Raw genomic sequence first — 17,031 nt, 5'->3', positions numbered from 1 at the left:
GACTGATTCGCGAAAGATCTTCGTAAACGGATTGTAGGAGATTAAATTGTTATTTTGTGGTAAGCTTTAATTGTACTCTTGGTATTATTCGATTTGTATTTTAACAAGTTTTCGTTTATTTTACTAAAATTAAATCGATTGTGCTGAAATGTTGATTACATAAAATCTTAGGTTCAAATTTATACTACGGCTTTGTTTATGTACAATGGTGACCCATTTTCCTGTCCGCATACTAATCAATAATAAACAATTACCAAAATTAGTAATTCGTAGAATATTAAAATAATTAATTTATGAGTAAGAACCTAACCAACGTCTATTTCGATGTTAACTTATGATAAAAATCTGTTATAGGTACGTGCACTTCGCCTTATTGCCTCCACTGGTGACAAGAGGGCCGGTTCATTTTATGCCCACAGGATCGAAATTGCGATTCAGCGGGGAATGCTGCTAGCATTCTTGCCACCATTCCACGCGGTCATGATTTGTACAGTAATTATTTGTAAATAATGAAGGCCAATATGTTAATAATTCTCAATTATTTTTTTTCCTTATTAATATAAATATAATTAAAAAAGAGTCTACCAGAAATATTCTACTCAAGTAATTACATGTTTGTTCTAAACATTTTTAATTCTTCAACCAGCACTGAAAAAAGAATTTTAGAGTAATTTAAAAATGCTCAAACTATTTCCGCTGAAAACACAATGGCTACAGTGCGAGTTAAAAATTGTGAGGCCAAGTCTTCGTGCACACGACAACATATTAAGGCCACGTGGCGTGAATAACATTTGCATATTTGGCAATTTAAAAGTAAAAAACACTTTGACTAAATAAGAGGATACAAACCTACGTACAGAATAGAGATGTATTAGAACTATATACTAGTCGTCGCACGCGGTTTCGCTCGCGTTTTAGGGGTTGGTTGTCCGGTATTATTCATACAATATCTTTATAAATTATATCCTATGTGTTATTCTAATGTATAATCTATATTTTTATAAAGTTTCATTAAAATACATATTGTAATTTTTGAAAGACTAAAAAACATCCATACATACAAACTGTCGCCTTTATAATATTAGTAAGGATGATACCTGCTCGTATGTTTATATACCTTTTACCTGTATTTTAATGACAAAATAATTAATGTTTTAAGTTATTTATTTTCAATACATTTATGAAGTGATAACTTCTTATGGGAGGTCAAACCGTTTCGTTACGTAACGCGTTACGGCGCCAGTCTGTCTGGCTTTCCTTACTCTTACGCATACGGCAACGATTAGTTTTTAGTTACCACTTCTGCAGGGCGTCCCGAGATGCACACGTATTTTTTAATAAACAGCTGATCATTCTAAGTGCCTATAATTGACAAGCATCATATATGTTAATAGCGTAACTCGATTTATGTCCCAGTGGGGCTATAGCCGCATATAAAAAATCGATTATGGTCTCATTTTAAAGAGCTCCAGCCGTAGATGTGCAGAAAATTAAAAAGGATTATTGATGGCATTTTACTAAATTGTTACGAATTAACAAAGTATTTCTTTTGAAAAAATTACTGGCCGGTTAGATAGCGGCGCTATGGATGGCGCGATAAAAAACAAATGAAAAACTTAAACAAAATTAAAGAAAATTGTTGTCGACAAACTCCATTACTAACTGAACTAAATTATACTATCTATTTGATATTAAAAATTTCCATAAAAGAAGTTTTATCATTTTGACGCCAAATGTAGATCAGTGACTTGAAGTTTACAATGAAATGAAATCAAAACAGAACCTGTCATAGGTTTCGAAATTCCTAAAAAATCTTTTGAATAAACGCGAAGTTTCACAGAAGACCCATTAGTTATAATTTATTAACCATTTATTTATCAATTATTATGTTTTTTCTCACTCACTCTTCAAACCTAATTCTATTTCGCGGTAGAAATACTAATGTGTGAGTATTGGCTAGTCACACTAATTATCACAAAGTTCCTTAATATGCAAACAAAAAAAAAACACTCACGCTAACGCCACTCAATACTAATTACATTTTAAGCAGCGCCATTAAATAATGGAAATACGGCATTCAAATTATAATTTAAAACTTAGGCTAAGCAAACGTGACATCAAAAGGATTACAAGTCGCTTTTAAAAGTCACGTATGCAGGTTCATTTTCAAGATTACTATGAATTCTAATCGTATACTTTAAATATACTTAATAATTACATTGGGAGTATATTATAATTGGATTTTAAAGATTTACGGCGTAATTTTAAAAGTTGGTGAAAATGCTCAGAGAGTTCTCGAGGAATAATTTTAATGAAAACTAAATATACATTATTACATATTTGAATTATTACCTTTATTTTTATCCGGGACTCGAAACCTTTGATATTAAAAAAACAGACCTATGTTAGGGGACCATATCTCGAAAACAAAGACCAAAATCGGGCATGTTCATTTCAACAATTTAAACACCACACCTAATACATACTATAATAATAATAATACGCTTATAATTGTATCTATGTTTAGGAGCCAAAAAATGTTAAAAGTATAATTTTTCAATTTGCCCCTCTAAGCGTAATTTTGTGTTAGGCTGCTCCCTCGCTGTAAGCATTTCTGTATTGCAACAGTTCAGATACAATTCGCAACCTGAAGTGATACGATTTGTAACATAACATCAGTGACAGATAAAAATTGAGCATTAAAGTGCACAATCTTACAAATTTTGTCGATTTTGAATTAAGTTATGACAACGATATCTTTCGCTTTTTATTACGTTAATAACATTATTGAATTAATATGAAATTTTCCGATATTTTAAAAACAATTATCTCGACTGCAGGCGTTCTGAGCATCGAATCAGAGATTGCTATAATGGTAAGTGCTGCCGAACCGTGACCTTAGGTGATATAGGTTGCATACTGCAACGGTTTAGGTTATGTAGGTTTATATACGGGTTACAAATATTCTCAAAGGGAGAGGAGGCCCTAGCAGAACATATTACAGGCTGTTATAGTAGTAGTATAGTAGGTTTTTATAAGATAATAGGTACTACAATACATGAAATATCTAATTTATATTCTGTCCGACCGACCACCGACCACCAACTCATGACGTGATCTCCGAGTATAGTCCGAATGACTTGAAATATAGCATAGTTACTCCATTCGTAACAATTGGAAATTTCAACTGCAAGGGGGAAGTATCCCCCATTTCTTTTTTAACTTCGTATGAATTTTATCATAACGTAGTCAGGACGGGCAGCGAAAAATAAAGGCTGATTAATCGTCAACATTTGTTAAAATTCAAAACATCTATAATACTTTTGTAAGTCCATTTACATTTTAAGTATATAAACAATTCCTTTTAAGCATATCATTTAATATTATTTGTGTCAGCGATTCCCATTCTTACATCCACGGTGACATCAGTTCGATAACGCGTAACCATTTTTTTTCCACAGGGTCTCGAGATAAAAGGGCAGATGGTTTTCTGTTCGGAGTCTGACTCGCTACTTTTTGTTGGTTCGCCTTTCCTTGATGGGCTCGAAGGTCTGACAGGACGAGGGCTATTTATATCCGACATCCCATTACACGACGCTACCAGGGACGTCATCTTAGTCAGTGAACAGACGAGAGCTCAGGTTTGTATTTTAAGAGCGCTATTTGCGAATTGTCATAATGTAACGTCTGTCTCGTCGTTTTTTAGTACTTAAGGAGTTTTGAACTAAGGAGAATAACTATTTTTTAGTACAATTTTTTTTTCTGTAGTATATGTTATATTTTATTAGTTATATGATTTTTTTTGTTGGTTTAATATTTATCAGAGCCCAAAGAGGTCTTCGGTAGATCCCGGGTCAAGCCACTTCAACAGTTATTGTGTTCCGTATTGGAAAATGTTGGCACAGAAAGTACTTAAATCTAGATTTTCTCTCAATATATTCGAATCGCTATCTAATTGGATTATGGGTTAGAGTAAGTGACCTGTGTGCGCACATATCAATAAGAGTACACGACCTCTGTGTGTGTATAATATGCATGGTAACATTATACACTAAACTAAAGAAACATTGAAGAATACCAATGAAAATGAATTAGCAACCTTTACACTGAAAGTAACTTAAAAGATCTGCTGAAACACAAATCGTATTCGATTTTCTTCATTCTTAAAAAGATTTTGAAAGTAAATTAATTTAATTACACATTTGTCGTTTTAGCGGCGCTATAATTTTGGCAGATAGGATCCTAAATTTTTCTTACATATTGTAAGATGATTTTATCACTATGAATAGCACCTGCTACACGATCTAATTGGCGAAGCTGCCTAATCATAGGCGTTAACATAAACACTACATTACCTATGATAATAAAAACTCATTGGTTTAGTGGTAATTGCTATTGGCTGGTATTGTTTTAGCTTAGAACTAGAGACTATACCGCCTCCTTGATCTAGTTGCTAATTTGTAATGCTATAAATCCAGGTCCACGGTTCAAGCACGGATTGGGTTAAAAGTCCAAAATTTATTGACCTGTTCCATCGACAAATTCTCAGTAGCAGCAATGCAAGTATTTACAACATTGTTGCAGAATAAAATAATACAGCCTATAGTATTTATTAGTAATTGTAAAGATATTAAATTGATATCAGTTAAAAAAAAGAAAATTGTCGTGAAAAACACAGTTGGAATGAAGTGGCTTAATGAACAACGTTTGAGAATAATTAATGTCATTAAAATGAATAAAACAATAACAAAAAACAAGTTTGAATAATATTCAATAAAACCGTATAAGATCAAAAAGAGACAAGGATAAAGAGAAAGAGAGGGAAACGTCGCCGGATGGGGCACAACGCTTTTTACTTACTTGAAGATTTATGCCAGTTCACTCTAATATAAGCCGCGTAAAAGAACTGCGTTCCAAAAGGCAGTGTGTTATTATACCTAATATTAAATTAGTATTATTATTATTTCTTTCTGATCACGATTTGTGCAGTAGTTATTTAAAATTTTTATTTCTATATAATGATAGTTATGTAATTATTATGTTAACAAATAAAACAAAAATATATTGTATCTATTTGCAGCTTGTTCGAAATTTAAACTTAATGAAACAGAAATTTAAATGCGCGAGTACATCCCGTTTTATCATATTTATCATGCAAAGCTCCGGGCTTACACGTACAATAATTGGCTTGTTAAAACATTTAATTTTATATGAGAATATTAAAAATACATTTATGTTAGACAAATTAACATCTAAACGTTATTTTCATTTAAATAACGTCATAATTGTTAATATTTCTGTTCAAAGAATCGTGTGTGATATCTGTTCAATATTAATGTCAGTCAGCATGTATTAAATAAAAATTAAAAACTTTTTCAAATGTATAAGTTTTTTGTACATATATTAGTTTAGTAGTTTTACCAGTGAGACTTTATAAAAATATTGTCAAATCGTTTATCAATACAGATTATAAACAGGTCTCCCTTTTTTGTTTTTCGGATTTTTTAAATTATATAATTTGATATTTTACATATCAAAATGAGCTGTATTCCAACTATTGAAGATTTTGTTGGGTCCGAATAAGTTCTACATACTAAAAACTGTAAAAAATTTTTTTTTACAGTATTCATTGAAAAACAAACAGTGTATGTGTGTATGTTTTCAGAGATCAACGTAGATTAATTATACTTACATAATAATTACGTGTGCTTCTGTACACAGTAATTAAATTCTGATACTTTAATTGCCTCTTTGGTTCAATGGTTAGTTTAATTCAAACCTTGATTCAAATTATGATGAAGACTTTCAACAAGTTATTGAGTTTTAATATCAAAAAGCTGTTACTTTAATTTATGTGTCAAATAGTAAATATTTAAAATACAGAAGAGAGACCGATTTTTTTTTTATTTTTATTAATAAGTAAATTGATTTCTAAATTAATGATAGTTATATCCCACAATCGAATACTCGGAATGAGAACCCTAATAAGAACTTTCCGACGTTAACTGCTTTCAATAATTGCTTTAAAATAAAGCGTTCTGTAAAATACAATTTTCAATATGAGCCTGTATTTTACTATTGAAAAATACGACCTTTTCCTTCCGTGTAATATCGATGTAAGTGCTGATACTTGACTTATTAAAGCCGCAGTAAAAACATTTTATGCGAGTTTCAAATACTTTAATTGTATATATAATAAAATAATGTAAATAAATAACATTATTATGTGTATACATAATATTATTAAGTGAAATTAATATTTTTAAGTGATTTTTGTAAATTAATTGTCTCTTACGATAGTTTTTTTTCTTTGTTTTTAAAGGATTTTCAAATTTCACGAATTTCACTGCATTTGAATAAGCGTTTACATAATTCGTATGATATTATTTAATGTTATTATTCCCTCTTGTATATTTTGTTTGGTCTGGAATACCACATTGATTCCCTCGTGGACTCCTCGTGGACGTAAATTTTATTGAGTTTAGTGTAATATTTATTACATTCAGTGAATATTTTTTTTATAAAATATTTATAGGTACCGTGAAAATTCACCAATAAGCACCACCAATAACCAATAACCAATAAGCAGTGAGTTCAATTTGATGATCGATGCCAAATATATATTTTATATAACTCATAAAGCTATTCGTCATAGTTTTGGTATTTTTTTTAATTTATGTCGACCAAACCCTTAAGCATTCGATTCATAAATAAATATATATTTAATTTACATTGGTTATAGTTCCACGAAACTATATTTCGGCAAAAATGTTCAAAATATCTATTGTCAATGTCAGACTTATAACTTTTTTCACAGGACGGACTGAGGAAGAGAATGGACAAATTGAAAAATTCAATAATGGAAACCAGTAAATCTGTTGACAAAGAACGGGAGAAAAATGTCAGCTTACTGCATTTAATATTTCCACCGCACATCGCGAAACGTCTGTGGCTCGGTGAGTTTGCATCATTTTGAGTGTTCTGAATTTTAACTTTTAAACTGACTTAAAGTTAAACTAATTTACGTAATATGAATATGAAAATATTTTTTATGTTAAAGAGAATCATACAGAGTTACTAAAATGGGTCCTTAGTTTTGATATTTGCAAAAACCATAACGAAATATTTTTTTTAATGCTTACCATCCTTAAGCATGGTTGTTTTTTTGTGTGCTAGTTCACTTATAAATTTAATATAGGAACATTTTGTTCTCATATTAACTTACTTATATGACAAATATAAGGTTAATGTCATGTATGTATCATTATTAAATATTATCAAAACATAAAGTATTACATAGATAATATTATTTTATTAAAACTATCAGATACATAAAAAATCGAAATTAGAAAGGGGGTTAGGCTACCTTAACGGTATAGCCGAAGAGAAGAAACTTTAAGAGTGTCTGTGATTTTATTAAGATAGAGATAGAAGATCTTACAATTCACTTAGATCATAGAATTTGAAAAAATACTATAATAATTATAGGTAATTAGGAAATTTTCAAGTAACAGTTTTTCAAGCAGTTTTTTAATTCGTGTATATGTTATCTGTATAGTCTAATAATCACTACAAATGCCAGTAATTACAAAAAAAACGTTTACCATAAATTTTGGACGTTATATAAATAAAAAAAATAAAATTCATATTAGGTTACTAAATTTATTGATGAATGGAAATGATATGATCGCCTCCAGGTTGTTTCAAATAACGAATATATATCTTTAGTTAAATATGTCATTTAAAAAAAACCCACTGAGTCCTTTCGCCGGTTCTTCTCAGGTCCGAGGTTTTTGTTTCCGTACCGGTGGTAGATTTTTGAATACAGATTTTTGACTTTGAATATAGAAGTATATATATATTTTTTTTAATTAAAAAGTGCAACTGCTAGTACAGAAAATATATGCTCAATAATTCGATCAACAACAAAAGATAGTCGTACCATTTTTTTTTAATTCGCTTCAAAAACGCTGTTATGACTTTCGCATGACGTAGTGAGGTACGTGGAATTCACCTGTAGCGATTATAAAGGACTACCCAAATTCACATTCTCCGAAATTCTTTAAAAGATTTGTAATATCTTTACGGTTTGAAAGTCACAAAGTTTTTGAAGATTCTGTAGTTCATCTTGCTCTTTTGGTGCAAATTTGCAGATATTATTACAAAATTGATTGCAGTTATATTTTAAATCAATATAACATAAACTAAATTGGCCTAGAGATTTGAAAACGTTATGTCACCGCTGAATTTGTACCTGGCTAATTTTAGTCTATTATTAACCTCGTGCTCGGCGATGAACGAAAACATCATAAGAAAACTTTGTGTCAGATTAATATCGACCCTATGTGTCGCCAACCCCATTACAGCAGAGTTGCGGAATAGACTCCACCTTCTCATAATAGGAGAAGATCTTGTAGTAAAAGTAACAGTGCCCAGTGATATTTTTACTCTACGATAAGATATTATTATTATTACTTTCAAATATACTGTTCTTATATCTTATAGCCTTTTAGTTTATAAAGTAAAATTTAAACAGACGTGAGAGTATGAGCTTCATAAAACAATTTCCTGAGCTATCAAAAGTGTATTGTTACCAGCGAATAGTTATTACGTGTTTTAAAGACTTTTATTAAGGAGTTAACTCTCGGCAGAGATTGACTTTTATGAAATAATTATAAATGTATTAATTATTTAAGTTGAACAATGATTAATTCGAAAATTGCGTTCACAATGTAGAAAAAAATCATTGTTTTATCAATTACGCGTTATTGTTTTACCGAAAACTGCTAATATAAAATTTAATATTTGGTAAACTGTAGTAAAGCATTTTTTCAGATTAAGTTCTTTTTCTTTTTTTAATATGCGTTGATCTCAGATAAGGCGTTAAAAGTACACGGTTTCGTTAAGTTACTAAGTAAGTTGCTAGTACACTTCAAAGTGAAAAGTGAATAATTATAGCGTATTGACACTTTCAAGTCAATTGGGATTTAATATATGTTATAATTCCCATATATATGTAAAGAAGTATTAACCACTTTTCTCGTTTTCGCTTCACGTTTTAGGGGTTGATCGAAAGGTGTTAGGCATAATTAATTAGACTATATCTTACAATGAAAGAGTACCAAAAAGACAGACATACCGAGTTATTTTTGCGTTTATTATATTAATATAGATTTCTTCCATCACCAATGAGCTTAAGGGCCATGAGAACTAAGATGTTATGACCCTTATGTCTGTAATATTGGCTTACCCTTCAATTCAGAACATAGCATTACCAACCAAATAACTTCTTCTTCTTCTTCGAGTGCCACTCCGACTAGCGAAGGTTGGCAGTCAGCTTTGAATACTCCTTCTTGTTACCAAATAACAAAAGTATAAAATTAGTTAATATCACTGGTTTTAACAACTTTTTAACCATAGGTGAGAACATTGAAGCCAAGAGCCACGACGACGTCACGATGCTGTTCAGTGATATCGTGGGGTTCACCTCTATTTGTGCCACAGCCACGCCTATGATGGTGATAGCCATGCTTGAAGACTTATACAGCGTATTTGACGTGTTTTGCGGGGAACTCGATGTTTATAAGGTAATAGAGTATTAATATTTTGTGTTCGAAATACTACCCAATATAAGTACTGAGGCTGAAAAGTTTTGGACGTTTCACGATCGTGTTCTGTTCGTGAATTTTAAGCAGTGCTTGAGCGTCACTCCTGGACACCCTAAAAATGCCGCCATATTATCGAAATTTTGCATAAATTGGATAAAGTTTTCATACACAATTTTTAAATAAATAACGCATTGTGAGTCATTTTTGGTAGAAAATATATTATTTATTTTTTTAATTAAAATATGAAAAACAATTTCGATAACATGAAAATTGTTTTCCTAATTTAGCCCCGAGCCGCGAGTGCCCAGCGCTGTTTTCGTGTTAGTTCTCACTTATTAGCTCTACAGATTGTTAAATACCTATTGAAAATACATAAAGGGAAGTATTATTATGTGTGCAGATTTTTCAAGGGAAATTTTGTTGGGAAGAATGATTGCTTATAATTTTAGATTCATTTTGCTAATCGTTTCAAATAAACTTTAGGTAGAAACAATTGGCGACGCGTATTGTGTTGCCAGTGGACTGCACAGAAAAATAGAAACTCACGCACCACAAATCGCTTGGATGGCATTACGCATGGTCGAGACATGCGCTCAACACCTTACACACGAAGGAAATCCTATAAAGGTATACCTTGATCTACTAAATTAAACTTTCCATTCAAATTATTTGTTAAACAATTAATTTATCTTGTGAGCCAGAGTAAGTACTGAGTTATGTTTATTATACTATCATGGGCGGAGTTAACTGATTTCGATCAGACGACCCATTTACCAGTCCGCCTACCATGAAAAGAATTGGTTTTAAATTCAGCAATAAACAGATCAACCAGCTTGGCAACCTTTTTGCTAATAAGTAAACTGTGTTTGTATTTTTGAAGAAAACAGATGACGTTTGTATATAAATAAGGACGCGCTATAAAGTTTTGCTTCTTAGAGTTTGGTAGTTAACTATAAAATACACGCATAAATATACATTTCTCTCTCTTTCACAACCTAAAAATTGTAACCTTAAAAGATCTTAAGATTGTTCTTATAAACAGATGCGTATCGGATTACACACTGGAACAGTTTTGGCTGGTGTGGTCGGAAAAACGATGTTGAAGTACTGCCTCTTCGGTCACAACGTCACGCTGGCTAATAAGTTCGAGTCGGGATCGGAGCCTTTGAAAATCAACGTCAGTCCAACTACTTACAAGTAAGTTTTGAATAATTGTTAAAATAATTTCATATGAGCTTACGGTGTTTATGTATGGGACATAGGCATGCTCTTAAAAAGATGGCTCGTGTAGATTTTTTAACGATGTTCACCTTCACCTCTGAGCCGATGATGAGATGAGGTAAATTTTACACACAAGCCAAGTACATGAAAACACAGAGATTACCTGGGTTTGGATTCGTAATCTTCTAGGTAGGATGCATAAATTTCAGTCACTAGTCCACCTGGGCTTGGACACATGAAAGAGTAATAAACTACTTTTTATATACGAAATAACCGCGCGAACTGGTTAAAACTAGTTAAAAGAATTTCGACCAGGTATTGTTCTATTATATCTTCAAATTTGTACAAAAACTAGATGTACTCCGCGACTTTTCTTTTTGTCTAGTTGTTTTCTATGCCAAGTCTCTATAATCGGTAAAGTAATTTAGTCACCTTAACAAATACACAGACGGACAAACTTTACTCTATCACATTAGTTTGAAAACATATCAAAAACATATAAACGAATATTTTATAAGTGTGACTTGAATTCTTACATTTCAGACTATAAATCATCCTCTATATTGTTCATTAGTTTTAAGTGTCTCAGATTTACAGCCTATTGTTCTATTTGCTCTCAATAGGAGCTTAAGCCGTTTCAATACTCAATTAATTCGCATCATTGATTTTAATATCGAAACCCATTCCTGCCGCCGTTAAACTTTATTGTACGAATTAATTGATTGCCCATATCCCGAATCAATAATAGTAATAAAGTGGCAAGGTTTGTTTTATACTATGTTACCGACAGTTTAATGTATTTCCAAAATGTTTCCATTGTTTCTGTGAAATACTTAAATTGTATGCACTGATTTCAAATTATTTCCCACAAATAAAGGCATATTTTTTTGGCTAGCAGTTTAAATAAGTATTTATTTTGTATACGAACATGAGAGTTTAAATAATTCAATTTATTTACATTATAAAAATTATTAACATTTACAACTAAAAATAAAAAAAAAATGTTGTTGTATAAATCATGACCGCGTAGAATCTAAACGATTTTAAATCTAATCATGATAAATTTTTTTTAACTATAACTAAATAAAACAAAGAAATAAGTTACCATTATAACTTTACTAAAAAGTGATTTATCAAGCTACTTTATTGCATCGAAATTAGTCTAGTAACGATATATATATGTACAATTTTTACAAGATACGATCCTAATTTTTCCTTATACATACAAACATGTACGCACATTTATAGTATTTGATCCCTGATTATCATTTAATATAAATATATTAATAGAAATATTTTTGACATTGTCAATGTTCTACAATAACATTCAAAACTCACGTCCCCTGTATTTACTAACTCACCCTCCGAACTGATAAAAAAAACAATGAAATGTCTTGTTAATAATTGAAAAGTCAGTTAATATTTGACGATACCAACTCAGATGTGCTTAAAACAAATCCAAGGCTCAATGGCTAAGAAACATTTCGTTGACGTGTTCTTAATTCGTTTCTATAAAACATCTTGTGATAAGCGTTGAAGGAAAACATGCATCAGTGAAATATAACCCGTATTCAAGCAACGTGGTTAACTCTGCGTCAATGAAAGTATGTCTTTGTTGGGACTTATAAAATATGTCACATTATTTTATAAGTGTATTGATACTATCTAGTTCGTAGCATAGTGATTCCAATTAAATTAAGATCACAATGAAATTGTTATAATTGAAAGTAGCATAAAATCGATAGCATTCTCTGATAAAATATTGTGTTCCTCATTAAAGTCTTACTACAATAATTAATTTTCATAATTTTGACAGTTCCTCTTCTATCGTGAAATGTCTTTTGAAATGAGAAGAGCAAAAATTTTGTAAAAAAAAAACGTAATCTTGCACACAGGTGGCTAATAAAGTTTCCGGGATTCGATATGGAGCCGCGTGATCGATCCTGTCTGCCGAATTCGTTTCCCAAGGACATACCTGGAACGTGTTACTTTCTACACAAGTACACGCACCCCGGGACAGATCCTGAAGCGACACAGGTGAGCAATTAGATCGACTCTATCGAACATGTTATGTGCCTTAACTATAGTTTGAGAGAGAGTTTGTTATGTTTGGATGGTCGACATTATATGATTTATAAGCATGTGAGATATTTGTACTATTCAAAAAACGAATTAAATTTAGTTTACAAGATTATATCGCCAGTATCAACAAGTCTACAGAGAATTCCAGCTTCATCGGTTGTGTAGAACTGGCTTTAAATTAATTTATATTATTTAACGCACACATACTTATAGTTAAATAGATTAAAATAAGTATATAAACATAACATACTCGTGGACTATAATTGAGATTGTCACATCTAAAGCTTCGTATACGCTGTGTGGTCGGCTTTATTTAATTCATAACCACAGGTGAGTCATTGGTATTATTCGCTTTGACATGGGTTGGTCCGGAATTATGGGTAACCTTCATTAACTAATTGCGACCAGTTATAATAATACCTAACATAGTAAGATGATGTAACGTAATTATTTCGGTGAATAATCTTCAATGAAAAATACGTCCGTAGAATCGTATAAACGATAACTTAAATTTTAACAAATTTAACATAATCGACACAGATACAAAATCTTATTATTTGATATCGTATCGTTAATACCGCTTTAAAGCGCTTCATATCAAATGGGTGACCAATATTATTTCCTATAGAAATATCGCGCAGGTGACTCATATATTCTGCGGACAGTGTGATGTGGGTTGGACCGCCATAGTTATTACCTTAGACTTCATTAGTAAATTGCGGTGAATTTAGTGTTATAACATATATGTTATAACATATACATATATATATTACGTAAGAGTTTTTAACTTAAGTTTAATTGTGATGAATAATGATATATAATAAAATGGTTGAATACATTTTAAAAAGCTTGAATATTATTCAATTATAAATTTGTCACTTAATCTCTTTTCAAAATTTCATTTTCATCGGTGTAGAACAGCTGATGATTAAATCAAATCTTATATATAATATTTAATTAATAATGTTTGTATTTTATGGGAATTTATGTAAATAAGTAGCATTAGGTACCTAGTGTTGCCAATTTTAAATATCCGCTTATAAATCAGAACCATATGTATTCCTGACGTGAATGGCCTTAGCGCGTTTGAGGTAGCAAAGAATTCATATTTAAGAATATTATTTTTATTATATTTACTGTAGTAGGTTTCAGTATAACTATATTTATTTTTTATACTCATGTTAGTTCACGGAATCATAATAGTTTGCTTTCCGTTGAAAAGATAATTTAGTAGATATCTAACTGTGCCTTACAAAAATGTATTTAATGTATAAATTTCAAAATTATGAAAATAGTTCAAAAACATTGAAAACACTTTAATGAATTAGCGTTTTCTTTTCATCTATTTGTCTTAGTGACAAACAATAAACGATATTATAATGTAAACTTACAATAAATGTTACAATTGTGTTATTAATCTTATTTAAAAAAAAAAAAGTTTTTTTTTTTAATTACTATTGCGCCATTATTATTACTTCGACTTAGAAGGCAGACTGACAAATGGGTCAATGGTATGTGATCACTACCGCGTAAACATTGGCTCTGCAATAATATTAATCCTCAACGCGCCAACAACCTTAAGAACTAAAATGTCATGTCCCTTGTGGCTGCGCAGCCCACTCTATCATCAAATTGGAATACAATATTAATATAGAATATTTTATAAGTGGGTGGAACCTACCCAACAAAGCTTACCCAGAGTCCAATAGATATGTGAACGTTACGTTATATAGGGTTAACGTTATGTTAAATCCATTGATTATTTTTGTAGCGTATCACAAGTCGTGACATACATATGTCAGCAACGCAATATTTCAGATGCCGGTCTTAAAATATGAGTATATTTTTTCTAATGTCATACATTTAGCCAGACAATTCGTCGACGTTATGGTAAGTGGTCTCCTTAGACTTTGGTACTGGTAATAAGAAAAATACCACCAATCTCGGTGACTAAGGTGATATGGACCCTTGTTTCTGTAGTAACACTGGCCCTTCAACCCGGAACACAAAAATAATAAGTGTTGCCGTTTGGTTGTAGAATAAATGATGAGTTACAAGGGCGTGGTGGTTTGGGCGTGTCTAAAGGCCTTCTTCTACATGTTCTAAAATTGAGTTTATTTCTTTTAACAGGTCAAACACATAGAAGACGCTTTAAAAGATTTTAGCATTGGAAAGGGAAAATCTTCTGAAGTGGAACGTGAAGAATCAACATAGTCATATAAATTGTATGATAAAGACACATTCCAGTATAAATATATGTATACCTGATGAATTGTAAATACGTCTTTCGTATGCTCTGATATTAAGTACATTAAACTTAAATATTAAAATCTATAAATAGCATTTATTATGTTATCTACATAAAAATATGATCTCATTATAATATTATCATAAATTTATTTTATTATATTTTGAAATATTTTATTTGATATATTTCAAAACGACTGTAAATATTTACCAAAATTCAATTCCAATTTTAATACGAGTTTATGTCGCTCGTGCTATCTCGCGTTTCTGAACCTACCTTAAGATTTTTATCAGAAAACTTTTAAGTTATTTAGACGAAAAGGTCATGTAGGATAATTCTTATCATTACTATAAGTTTTACTTTGACAAGAGAGGATAGTTTCTTCATGTTTTAGTTAAATTCTAAATTATTGCTGGTCTTAAACGCCATAGTTTGCCACAAAATGCCTGAACGATCATCTCAGCGACTACTTTTGGGAGCTTCTATAAAGATGTCTAAAGACTATGTAGCCATATATATAGAGAGATCATTTAGATCGAAATACGTATCTGTGTTAACAATTTTATGATAAACTGCTACGGTTCATATAATTTTTACGTTCAGTTCTAAACGGTATAATAAACTTAACAATATCTGTTCTGAAATGCAAAATAAGACCTTATTGTATTATACATAACACTAAAATTTATTCGACATTTCCTTCAATATAATACCTTTTAAATTTTTGTTCATAATTCTCTAGAACGTAATTAATCATTATGTAAATTTAAAATCAATCATTTAGACACATAATTCAAATGCATTAATTATAGCAATTATTTAAATATACATAATCACTTATATATTGTATATTTCGATTGTAAACAAGTCGTGTCCTAGATTAGCATTTCATTTATATTATACAAAATGAATTGAAGAAGTGTAATTTGAGATATCTTTAGTGTATATAAAATTTAATTATTATTGTCACGATTTAAGACGAAGCGATTTCCACAAGACACTAAATGTAGTAAAAAGCATAACATATAGGCAAAATATTATATATTTAATAGTTGAATGATTTTGAATAAACGTGAGCGGTCTATGTTCTGAGCTTGCAGACGTTATCAGCAGTTTGCACCACGTCAACGGACGTCAGCACTCTGATTGACATTATGAAATAGCCAACAAAATTGCGAGACGTCGTCTGTATATAAATTAATAATAAATAATTTAAATTCCGTGTATATTTTTATTTGTCAGTTGTATAGTTAAGATTAATATATGTTTTGTTATATTATTTATAATAGATTGTAAAATATTCATAGACATTATTTTAAATTTAGAACATCGATTTAATGCTTAAAATTACACGTAATGATATAAAATAGGAACGTACACGCGTTACAGCTTACGTCATTTGTTTAATATATGTGGCATAAAGTTCAATGAACTTTAGTTTTTTTTAATTCGAATATATGTAGAATGTAGTTTAGTATGAAAATTATAAAACCATAAAAGCCAGACTTCTGAAATAGGGTCAGTCGTACCTGCATTATGTAAGTGGAGAGCAAATTGTTCTTATACTATTCTTCATACTAGGTCGTATAAAACTAATTTTATAGTCTTTTACTGTATTATACGACGTAATTTAAATGTCAATACACATAACAAAATTATTACTACGCTTTAAGACTCTCAGTGACCACCTAAACTTTAACTAGTGATCGTAACATGTACACAAATAAATACTTTAATAGCACACATACAAACGTAATTCAGTAGAAATATATCTATGAGAGATATGTAAATATCGATATTTGACATCGTTACGGATAATTTCATAGTAACGGACGTTGCACACACATGCATTTTTGCTTCGTGTGCATTACA

The 17,031-nt window shown here is 30.7% G+C and overlaps 1 protein-coding gene across 1 annotated transcript in view; it reads left to right on the top strand.

Moving 5' to 3' along the window:
- LOC113401472 (head-specific guanylate cyclase) overlaps positions 1-15,207 on the top strand; it is a 72,013-nt gene extending 56,806 nt beyond the window's left edge. Inside the window, exons 8-14 of the mRNA XM_064218520.1 lie at positions 3,462-3,641; positions 6,818-6,956; positions 9,421-9,587; positions 10,092-10,235; positions 10,651-10,805; positions 12,725-12,866; positions 15,042-15,207. Of these exons, the coding sequence (XP_064074590.1) occupies positions 3,462-3,641; positions 6,818-6,956; positions 9,421-9,587; positions 10,092-10,235; positions 10,651-10,805; positions 12,725-12,866; positions 15,042-15,125 (1,011 nt within the window). The 3' untranslated portion in view covers positions 15,126-15,207. The remainder of the gene's footprint in view (positions 1-3,461; positions 3,642-6,817; positions 6,957-9,420; positions 9,588-10,091; positions 10,236-10,650; positions 10,806-12,724; positions 12,867-15,041) is intronic.
- Positions 15,208-17,031: the final 1,824 nt, after the last annotated feature.

The sequence above is a fragment of the Vanessa tameamea genome, chromosome 22 (genome assembly GCF_037043105.1).
Source record: "Vanessa tameamea isolate UH-Manoa-2023 chromosome 22, ilVanTame1 primary haplotype, whole genome shotgun sequence".
Taxonomy (NCBI): domain Eukaryota; kingdom Metazoa; phylum Arthropoda; class Insecta; order Lepidoptera; family Nymphalidae; genus Vanessa; species Vanessa tameamea.
This window is presented reverse-complemented; position numbering and strand designations above follow the sequence as displayed.